Source organism: Mastomys coucha, unplaced genomic scaffold (genome assembly GCF_008632895.1).
Source record: "Mastomys coucha isolate ucsf_1 unplaced genomic scaffold, UCSF_Mcou_1 pScaffold20, whole genome shotgun sequence".
In the NCBI taxonomy this organism is placed as follows: Eukaryota; Metazoa; Chordata; class Mammalia; order Rodentia; family Muridae; genus Mastomys; species Mastomys coucha.
This window is the reverse complement of record NW_022196903.1, coordinates 131,125,332-131,136,875: the sequence shown is the minus strand read 5'-3', so window position 1 is coordinate 131,136,875 and position 11,544 is coordinate 131,125,332. Positions and strand designations below refer to the sequence as shown.

At 45.6% G+C, this 11,544-nt stretch overlaps 1 protein-coding gene across 2 annotated transcripts in view; it reads left to right on the top strand.

Moving 5' to 3' along the window:
• Rerg (RAS like estrogen regulated growth inhibitor) overlaps positions 1-11,544 on the top strand; it is a 106,759-nt gene that overhangs the window by 5,147 nt on the left and 90,068 nt on the right. Inside the window, exon 2 of one of the 2 annotated variants that reach the window (XM_031383698.1) lies at positions 152-323. In XM_031383698.1, coding sequence (XP_031239558.1) covers positions 263-323 — 61 coding nt within the window. In that variant the 5' untranslated portion in view covers positions 152-262. Of the gene's footprint in view, positions 1-151; positions 324-11,544 lie in introns of those variants that run through there. The other variant, XM_031383699.1, reaches the window with a different exon arrangement.

The window sequence follows — 11,544 nt, the reverse complement described above, 5'->3', positions numbered from 1 at the left end:
GAAAGAAACTAAGACAAAGAGTGACCCGTGTGTGTGTGTGTGTGTGTGTGTGTGTGTGTGTGTGTGTATGTGCGCGCGCGCGCGCTCGTGCTCTCAAGCTCCTGATATATCAGAGATATGGATTTATTTCCAAACTCTCTTTTCTTTGAAGGACTGTGAACTCCTCTGATTGACGATGACACAGTGAAACTAAAAGCCACCACCAACAAGCACCATCTGCTCACATCCTAAGTCTGAACATTAAACCCTGTCACCACCAGCCATGGCTAAGAGCGCAGAGGTCAAGCTGGCCATATTTGGAAGAGCAGGCGTGGGCAAGTCAGGTAAGGACCTTCTTGTGGCATTTGCAGGGCCTGTGAGTTTGTCACAGCCTTGGGGGTGGGGGAGGTAAGTAGTCAGCATTTGTGATGTCCCATCTGTTGTCTGTTCTCTGTATCTGGAAGTCTTTTTACAACCAACTCACGAATTCTTCTGCTGATTTGTGACAAAGTAAATTTGCTGATCACATAACAGGGAACTGGATAGATCATAAACAACCTCTGAAGAAGTCAAATTGTGGAAGCTTCATAAAGTACCTGATTTTTTTTTTCCTATGTCTTTCCTTTACTATCGTGGATCTCAAGGGGTCGACTACATGTCTCGTTTGTTCGGATATTCTCAGCAAATGATCCATTCTCGAGCAGATGTTGGTGCTCCCAACGTGTGCTTGTTGAATGGATCTATCTTTGCCAGTGATGGAATTGTTCCTTGCCCATTGTTTCTACAGTGGGATGAGGACACTTGAGAAGTAGGAATATAAACTCCCAAGTAAGACAGCTATCCTCCAGAGTGAATTAAAATGAGCAATTTTGAGTAACGTCAATACTTTCGATCCCCCCTTTTCTTTGGCGGGGCTTTGGGGGTGGAAGCCAGTGCTTTGTACATTCTAGGCCATCACCCTATCCCTGAGCAACAGCCCCAGTCCTAGGTTCCCTGTGAGCTTCACAACCGAAACCGAAGGCTTCTCTTACTCCTTACACTTACAATTAAGTGTGTGCTAAGGAGCCGCCACCCAAATGCTAACGCCATAAGACTACCAGTGATGAGGGCTTGATGGCTTATGGGGGAAAAAACCCCAAACCACACGGAGCTTTTGGCTGCCAGCAAAGGACAAAAGGACACAATCACCACTCTGGTGGGTTCCGGTGGGTAGACAGAAACCTGCCTGGGAGTAAAACCAGCCACACAGGTAATCTATATGCTCTTAAAGAAAGATGCATGCGCATGCGCACCTTCCAGTTCTGTGCCCAGCTACTACCTTCTAACCATTCTACTGGTTTGAGTCTCCGTCATGATCTGCCATGCTGTAAGTCTTAGTCTCTGGTTTTTCCTCAGCTCTTTTTTCTGCCACTTGCTTCTCCTCAGTTGTTCTTGCCTTTGGCAGAACCCAGGCAAGGAAAACAGCAGGCCAGGACCAGAAGATGCTCAAGCCCCTCCCCTTTAATCTCCCCTGGTGTTTCCCAATGGCGTGAGAACCTCTGTCAGTAGCTGGTGGAAGGATCTGGAGAATGAGGAAACTGCCCCAGGGCGTGTCTCTGGTGGAAGGAACAGAATCCGTGGGATGGAGAGAAGGGTGTGAGGCGAGAGGAGGGAGGGCAGGCGGGGAGGCGAGAAATCCGGGCTGCTAACAGTAGCTCAATTCATGTGACTGAGGAGTTTGGCTGACTATCTATCCATCTATGTTTCCTTTTTTCTTTCTTCTTCCTTCCACATTCCAACAGGTGGAATAAGAGGAAGGGTTCTTCCAAGCCCTTCTGCATGGTTTGGAAAGCTAAACACAGGGCCCGCGAGATGACTGGGAGGGTAGGAGAGCTTCCGGCTCAAGCCCGAGCCACCTGAGCTGAATCCCTAGCACCGGTGTAACAGGCTGGGCGTGGCTAGCTCATCCCCAGCCTTAGCTACAGGTGATGGAGTAGAATTGCTGGGGCTTGCTGACAACCAGCCTAGCTCCAGGCCCAGTGTGACCCTTTCTCAGGGAAATTAAGATGGAGAAGAAACAGGATAGCTAGTACCCTGCTGGGGCCCCTGCTCACACCTCACACAGAGCGCACACATACATCTCTCCCAAATACATTTTTAAAAATTATAAAAATAATAAAGACGAAGCCTTAGGGACGAAGTACTAGGGTCTGGAAATGCTCGTCCATGCCCCCTCACTGTCACATCAGCGTGAACTGAATCCTCCTATCCAGGTGTACTTGCTACCCTGAGCTGTGCCTCAGTTGCCCTGGTGGGCCTTCAAAGCAGTTTCCATCCCTGTAGCTCCTGTTCCCGTCATTCCCAGCTGACTGTTTTAATCCCAAGCCTCACTGCCAGTGTGTCCACATCCCCATCTTGGCCTTTTCTCAAGTTTAGTGGTCACAGGTGCTGTGCTTTCTGTCCTGTCTTAACGTGTCTGCTCATCTGTTGTGTAAAAACATGCTACTCTGCCACCGCAGCCATCCCAGAGAAGCTGGCTTTGCTCTCAGGTCAATCAGTCTGGCAGAAAGCAGGTCAACAAACCTGCCATCCCATGCCCTCTTGGGCTTCTTTGTAGCCACGTTAAGAGCATAACCAATCCCTGTCCCCTAAGTTAGCTTCCTGAAAGTCCTAGGGCATTACCCTCTCTCTTAGCTTTCTGAGTCCTCTGTGGACTCCAACCAGTTGGCCTCTGCTTGCCTCTGACCTTGGGTCTTCTGGGGGTGTCAATATGATGACTAGGTTCCCAGATTCATCCCACTTCCTGTGGGTGACTCTTCCCATCCGGAGGAAAGATGGCACCCACTCAAAGGGAACTTTGGCTGATGTTAGCTTTTTAACTGCTCAGGGAGGTCCTTACCAACTCTAAATCTTAATGGTTAAAAGATAAGACTTCTTGCTTGGGTCCATTTCTCTGTCCTCTCTGCAGATGTGTGTGTGTACATGTGAGAGAGGAGGGTGGGGGAGAGGGAGAGGGAGAGAGAGAGAAAAAACAAACATTTGTAGTGGCCAGAGAACTACTTATGGGAAATATTTCTCTCCTTCCACAGTATGGGTCCCTAGAGAGGGTGGGAGTGTGGAGTTGAACTCCGTTGTCAAGCTTGGTGGCAAGTGCCTTTCCCATGGAACCATCCTTCTCATTTTCCCTGTTTCTCATTTGTGGTGAAAATGATAACCACGTGACTGTCTACCATGAAAATGATAGCCACGTGAGTCTCTACCATGACTTGTATGTCCTCTATAGGCAGACTCCGTTTTCCTATTTCAAAACTTGGCTGCTTCCTTGAGATCCGAGCCACACGCCCTCATTGAGAAGGCAGCAGTCTAGACTTAGGCCTGGGAGACCATTCTGAAGCTTTCCACAGCTCAGTAGAAACCACCGCAGACTGGTCTAACAGTTTTCAAAACACACTGTAGCAATACGGAGTTCATGTTTACTCTGAGGTGTGTAACTATTACTACCTCGTTGCTGCCTGGCTGAGACACCACACAGCCACCCTCCAGCCTTAAAGACTGCACTTGTCTTATAAGTAACCTTTGTCTGCCCCTCCTCGCTTTCTGTGTGTGTGTGTGTATGTGTGTGTGTGTGTGTGCGCGCGCGCGCCCCCGCGTCCCGGCATGCTCATTCCTATATGTGTTCATGTATGTGGAGGCCAGAGACCAACCTCTGACATCTTCGATTGATAACCACCCTGTTTGTTGAGACAGTTTCTCTTGTTGGCCTGCAGTTTGCTCCTTTGGCTAGGCTGGCTGGTCAGTGGATCCCAGGGATCTGCCTGTTTCTAAGTCCCCAGTGCTGGGATTACAAAAGACAGGTTTCCCTGCCTCCCTCGTGCGTTCTGAGTATCAAATTAAGTGCTTTACATACAAGCACTTAATCAGCTGAGCCATTTCCTTAGGCTAACTTTTCATTTTCTAAGTCTGTAAGAGATTGTACATATTAGAATGTACTGCAGTTCATGACTTACTCTGATGTCTCCAGAGCCTAGTCCTGTTCCTCCCTTGGATCCAGGTAATCTAAGCTTTCTCCAGGCCACTGGAGTGCCTTGCAGGGAGTGGAGGCCTGTGAGATTTGCCTAGAGTCTGAGCCTCTCTGATTTGACATGGCCTGGATTGCTCGAGGGGCTTTCTTACTTCACCCCTACGCTTCCACCCACCCACTGATGTACCGGTATATGGGTGTGTAGATAACATCCTTGTATCCTATTAGAGGTTTATATCATTCTAAGCCTTGACCTCTGGGCATGTGCTGAGATGTTTGACTTCCAAGCCCCCATCTTTGCTCTGTGAGCTTGGCAATGTGAGACAAGTCACTTCTAGGTTCTTTAAGCCGTGGGAACCCAGCACACCTCAGTGCCCCCGTCGGTTATCAACCTTGAGCGAGTTATTGCATGCACGTCTTTTAGTGCAGATAATGGTGTCTTGGCATGTGGCAGATGTGCATGCGTTAGCTCATGGTATTAGGATGCTTCAGGTATGCTCTAGATCTCTAAGTTCCCTGGTGAATAAATTAAATCAAGCTAAACATATTCTACTGAGTATTTTGCTTTTCACTGCAAATCAAAAGACTTTATATAACAGAAACCTATATCCTTACTCAGCAATACCAACACACACACACACACACACACACACACACACACACACATTTATACTCATGCATGCATGTTTGTGTGTACATACAAACAGAGGGGTAAGGGAAGAAACAGGCAGAGAGAGAGAGAGAGAGATTCCACATGTGTGAAAGTCTGATTCATGTCAATTACAGCTTGGCCACTGATGGCTATAATGATACTTAATGGCTTTATATTAAATCATGGGAAACTAACCAGAAATGTATGATTGCTACCAATAACTGACACTCTTCCATTTGAAAGCACTGCTGGTATGCACTAGAGGACTTTCTAACCCGAAGTGATACACAGGTCTTCTAGGTTTAAAAAAAAAAAAGAATTGAACAGAGCTTTCTAGTTGACAGGCTGACCATGGACGCACCAGCAAGGACACGTTTAAGACAGTGCTGATTACCAGGGTGGACTAATCATACATGTGTATGTGGAAGCATGCACAAGGCCTGATGTAGGGCATAGACTCTGTCTAGTCTAATTTCACCTGGCAGGCCTGCCTTCCAGTGAGCTTGCTGATTGAGGGTCAGCAAGCTGAGCACAGTGGGGGTATGACAAAACGCAGCCCATGGTTTCCCAGCCTTTCCCGTCTTCTGCCTCTCAGGGTTAACATGTTTCTTCCGTAGCCAATGGTATAGCACGGATAATGTGGTACCCACACTCTCCTCCTGAGTGCCTCCTTCTAGTCTATATTTTGACAGACTCCAAGTAATTAAGGCAAAAAACCCTGCCAAAGCCCAGGAGACACCAGAGACACATTGTATTAAATGCTTCCTGGAGTCACTGTTATTCAGATTGTAGCAAGTGTGGGAAGGGTTGATAGAAAAACAACTGAAAATTTAAATTTAGCTTCACAGTTGACACCCGCATTTCAGAACTGAAACCTTCTGTGCCATCGCAAAACATGTTTCTTGAAAGGGCTAGTCTACTTGATTGAGTAACGCTATCCTCTAATTCAAAAGCCAGCTGATGCACTCATCCATGCAGGCATACATTTGTACACTCAGATTTCTGGACCGCCTGCCAAATGAAAGCAAGCGGGTGATATTTTTATCCCTTGGCACAAGGTTATTTTTCTTCTTGTTGTTCTTGTCTGCCACTTTTTGCTCTAATGACACAGCAACAATTTTTATTTTTATTTTATATTTTATTTTATGTTTGGCTATACGGTCTCCTCTAGCTCAGGCTGGCTTCAGATTCGGTATGTGGCTGAGGATGACCTTGAACTCCTAATCAGCCTGCCTCCAGCTCTCCAGCATGTTACTCCAAGCCCAGAGTTTTGGACAGTGCTGAGAATGAAAGCCAGAACTTGGGACATGCTAGGCATGGACGGACTCTGCCAACGAGTCCCATCCCCAGTTCCGTGGTGCTGATTTTAGAAGTGACTTTTGGTGTTCACGAAGAACTACTTTACAGTACATGTGTTCACCGTGACCAGACTTTCCTTGTGAATCCTGGGGGCTATCAGGTCAGTCTCCTTAGACTTAGAGGAGGTTCTGTGTGCCTAAGTGGCTACACCAGGCCGACTCTTTGTCTGTCTAGCTTTGTGGTACTTGTGTGCTTTGTGAGCTTCTCATAATCTTTTAATTCTTTTGTGTGTTTCATTATTTAAAATGTATGAAGAAGATTAATTTTAATGTATGTTCTACCTGTTTGTTACTGCTGAGGAAAATTTAATGAGTTCCTAACTCGTCGGGCTACAGTAGCGCCGTGGAGGCCAGAAGAGGGCATCAGATCCCCTAGATGTAGAGTTGTGGGCTGCCTGCTGTAGGTGCTGGGGACTGAACTTAGGTCCTCTGCAGACTCAGCACAGGAGCTGGGCTTAGTCACTGAACTGTGCCTTCAGCCTCCTGAGTTTTTGAGACAGGGTCTCACTGAATTTGGAGCTCAAGAATTGACTAGTCTGATTGTCCAGTGGAGTGGCCAGGATCCTCCTGCCCACCCCTGGGGGGGGGGGGGGTCAGGGATTGCTAGCTCTGGTCTTCATCTTCATACAGCAAACACTGAACCAGGAGCTCCATCTCCCAGCCCTTAATTCCTCAAACATTCATCATTGGTTTTGGGTGAGAACAGGTATAATTGTCTTTCAGATATTTTGAGTTATACATAATTAACTTATTTATAAGTAAATAATAAATTATTAAAGTCACTGTGGTAGGCCGTTTACTACCAGAACTTTTGTCTCCTGAATAAATCAAACGTCGTACTGTTTGATCAGCACCTCCTGCCCTGACCACTGGTAAACGCCATTTGGTTCTCTGTTTCTGAGTACGAGTTTGGCTTTTTAATGTTTTCCTTGAAGATTCGATAGTGTGGCCTTTGTCCTTCTGTGTCTGCCTATTCTTCCTCAGCATCAGAGATTCTCTGGCCCTCAAGGTTGTTGGGAAACCAGGGTTCCCTGATGTTAGTATTCTGTTATGTAAATTAACTGTCTTTGCTTTAATTGCCCATTGATGGTTAGCTAGTTTGGTGGTTTAATATCCTGGTAATTGGGAATAATGTTGTAATGGATTTGGGAGCACAGGTGTAGAAACACCCGTAATTTTCTAGGAACAGTAGCTAGGGTAAAGAAGAGGGTAGATTATGCATGCTTCCCTACATTTGTTTCCCTTTTCCTGGGGAAGAACTTAGAAGAACTTGCAAGGGGTGTATGTATACAACATTGTTTTTTCCATAGCCCTGGCTATCCTGGAACTCACTATGTAGACCATATTGACCTTAAACTTCTCCTTAAGATTCTTAGGATCCCTTAAGATCCTCCTGCCTCAGCCTTAGGAGCACCAGGATTAAAGATGTGAGCCACCACGAGTTGCTTTCCTCCAAGTGTTAAAAGAAATGAGGTCCACTGATAGCTCCTGTAGTTAATGGTTAGAAGAAACTTTAAAAGATCAGGCCGAAGGGAGGGAAGAAGTTGTCTGCAGACATATGAGTGCGACTAGAAAAACAAAAACAAAACAAAACAAAAACTCCTGCTTTGTCGAGAAGCATGTGTCTTCCTACATCTAACCGACTAAAAAAGCAAGAAAATGAGTCTTTGTTTTATCTATCTCAAGGGCACCCAAAGGGTATTTTCAAGATATAAGACTCTCCACATAGAACATGTATGTGTAAAGCCAGGGTTCCATATAAGTTAATGTCATGCATGGCTGTTCTTGATTGACCAAGTAAGAGAATTGTATTAGTTTCTTCTCTCTTTGCTGTGACTAAAGACCTGACAGGGAGGAAGGTCGTATTTTGGCTTACAGGTTGAGGAAATTAAAGCTGCTCATTGCAGGGTGGCTTGGCACCAGGAGCGGGGAATCAGCTTCCCTTGGAATCTGCAGAGCTCCAACAGAAAGTAGTGCTGGACGGTAAGACCTCAAGGTCCGCCCCCCACTGGCCTCACACTTACTCCATTGGCCAGGAGGCTCTTCTTTTGGTTCCTCCACCTTCCAAGTGTTCAAACACATGCGCCTGTAGGGGCAACAGAAAGATACTTAGACTGCAACAGGGAGAGTAAGTAGGAGCTGCCTCTTAGGAGTCCCGGGGAAAGCAAAGCAAGGTCGTAGTTAACAAGAAAGCAAGCAGCTGAGCGCTTTACCAGTGAGCAATTCCCTGTGAAAACTTTCTGAAACTTTCAGCTTAAGAAGAGTGCTTGCAGCCGGGCGGTGAATCCCAGCACTTGGGAGGCAGAGGCAGGCAGATTTCTGAGTTCAAGGTCAGCCTGGTCTACAGAGTGAGTTCTAGGACAGCCAGAAACAAGGCTACACAGAGAAACCCTGTCTCAGGGGGAAAAAAAGTCCTTGCAGTATCATACAAAATTAGCTTTCATCTTTTTTATTATGGAGGCAGAGAGGAAAGAACATGAAAGAAAGAGACAGAAAAATAGATAAATTTATGGAAGAAACAATACCAGGAAACAAAACTAAATTAAATCACGAACTCTCTTTAAAGTCAAAAGGACGTTTCTCTGACTCTATTTATTCTATTGTAGTAGTATAGTATTAAATTCAACTTTATTTTTAGTTGCTGGCCACTGAATTCATTGAAAAACTGCCTCTACTTAAGTGTCAGGCTTTTGTTGCTTCCAATGGAACTTGACTTTTTTTTTTTCAGCTGATGAGGACTAACTTTAAGATGAGTGCAGAATATTTTGAATCATCTCTTTTATTCTCTTGTTATTCTTGGTATCTCTCCAACCTAAAGGTTTGGGGAAATACGCCAACTTTTCAAGGTGGTACTGGCCTTGGAGCCAAAATTCCAGTGCAAACGCATCTCTGTAGCTTCAGCTGCCTTTGAAAATTGATGTGGTTTCTGGGGAAAAAAAAACCAGTAATTTCTTCTATCCCATTAAAAAATAGAAGTGCAATATTGCAAAGGCAATGAAGTAGGCAATTGCAGCATGAGTAAGCAGATATGCAAAACTGATACATATGCATGATACGCAAATGAAGAGCTTGGTGGTCCTGCTGCTCCCTGGCGCTAGAGCTGAGACTAGAACCCCAGTTTAGGAATTAGAAGAGCTCTTGAGACAGTTTTCCTTTTGCGACATTCAGGTCTTCTTTACGTCCTCCCAGACGTTTTCTCTCCTGGAATGAGGTGATCATCAGTTTCACAATACGACCCTTGTAAAAGCCAGTTTTACAAGAAACTTCCAGTGAATAACCGGTGTGTGGCAACAATTCCTGGGAACGCCAGGTGTGTTGTTAATCTTGACCTTTTGGAGTGCAGACCTTCCAGTTCTTGGAGGGAGACCACCCACGCTATCAAGGTCATCTGCTTTACGTCACATCCGTTTATCCAGAATGTTAGTGTCTGAATTAGTGTTGATTGCTCTGGATCCGTACAAAGCCCTCGCAGCACTACACTGCTTTGCCTCTTTGGAATCAGGGATGGTTTTTGGAGAAATCGGGGATGTTCTTAGCGTCCATTCATGACATCGCACAGGGCTGTCTTCCTCTTGACAGCTGTTCACGTATTTAAAGGAAACTAGCGTACCTCACTCAGTCCTTGCTTTTCTAGTATAGTGACAGGCACCTCCAGAGAGCTAGCTTTGGGTCACAGCTTTGTCCTTGCTGATCTGCTCAACTTGGCTACTCTAAAGCCCAGGATGGATTGTAGTCCTTGTGGGAGTGGTTTGCCCTAAACAGACCAGAGTGAGCTGGGGTTTCTTTCTAGACCCACTGCTTAGACACCCTAAGGTCACACTGCTCCTCTCAGGGTAGCAGGAGATGGTGGTGGCTCACGGGGACCTCATTGCAAATGAAGGCTTTGGGTTTGTGGTGCATGGCTTTGGTTTTTTAATGTACCCTCTTGCTGAACTAAATGTTTGCTAAGCAGGGTGTGTACATCTTACTCTGGTGGAGAAGTTTATTTTCACCCTCCTAAGTATTGTTTAGTCAGATTTAATCGTATCCTCTGTCAGTTAGGGTCTTTTGGATCTGAATGTGTGTCAACCTTCTAGGCTTGCCATCGTCTGGATGTGTACTCATTTTGGAATATTTCAGGCCTGCCTGTGTGTGTGTGTGTGTGTGTGTGTGTGTGTGCACATGCACTGGTGTGCATGCATGTGTGTGTATGTCTGCCTGTCTACATGCTGGTGTGAATGTGTGCGTACATGCATGCATGTATGTGTGAGTCTGTGTTGCTATGGCTGTGTGTGTCTGTATGTGTATTGTTATGGCAGTATGTGTGTATGTGTCTGTCTACATACTGGTATGCATGATGTGCATTCATGCATGTATGTGTGTATATGTGTGTCTGTCTACATACTGGTATGCATGATGTGCATTCATGCCTGTGTACATTTGTGCATGTATGTGTGCGTGTGTATGTGTGCTGGAATGGCTGTGTGTGTGTGTTTGTAAAGGCCAGAAAACAACCTCAGATATCATTCCTCGGGTGCCACCTACCTTCTTTTTAAAACAGGACTTCTCACTGGTCTGGGACTTGCCAAGTAGGGTTTGCTTACTAGCCAGTCCCAGGGCTCTGCCTGTCTTCACCTTAACCCTGGTGGGGGCGTTACAAGCACACATCACTGTGCCTGACTTTTTGGAATGTGGGTTCTAGGCACTGACCCCCTATCCTTTTTGACTGACTGAGCTATCTCCCCAGCAGTTGTAGATTTTTCTACTTTGACGTATCATTTGACTTAACGGAATGAGGAGACTTCCTAGTGGCTTTAGACCACTGTTAGAATCACACTTTACTGGGTAAGAAAAATTATGGGTCTTGAGCTGGCAAGGTGACTCAGCGGGTAAGGGCACTTGTCACCAAGTCTAAGTAAGGTCCTTAGTTTAATTCCTAGAAATGGTGAAAGGGGAGAACAGACTTTTATAAATTGCTCCCTGACCTACATACACACACACACACACACACAAACATACACATTCGTGAGTGCGCATATACACACAAATCTATCTTATTCATCCATCTATCATTTATCTATCATCTCTATTTTTAAACAAAAGAAAGATTACATGTTTTTGACTCCTAGTACAGGGATATTAGCACTATGTCCCTTTATTGCCATATCTAGTTTAAGAACTTTTGCTTTGGGGTTACAGCCTTGGAAGGTGAGCTGGCTGGGTGGGGGCCTTACACTGCTAAGTCCTCGTTTATCATTGTTCTCAACCTCTCTTGTTTCTGCAGCACATGCTTTTCTTAGGACTAGAGGCCCACCGCTCTATAAAGTCCACACATGATCCAATGTGATTAGTCGCCACAGCTCTTCTAGTTAAAAAGCTATTTCCCAGGAAGCTATTTCAAGATATGTGTGTGCCTCTGTATAGAAACAACCGAATCTGTGTGACGTGAAGTTGATGCCAGAGCTGAGTACAAGTTAGAACGTTCCTTTCTAGTTTACAGCAATCATCAGGAAATCTACCCACAGCTCAGAATCACACAAGGGGCTTAGGACAGCATGTTTCCAGCCCGCCCCCCC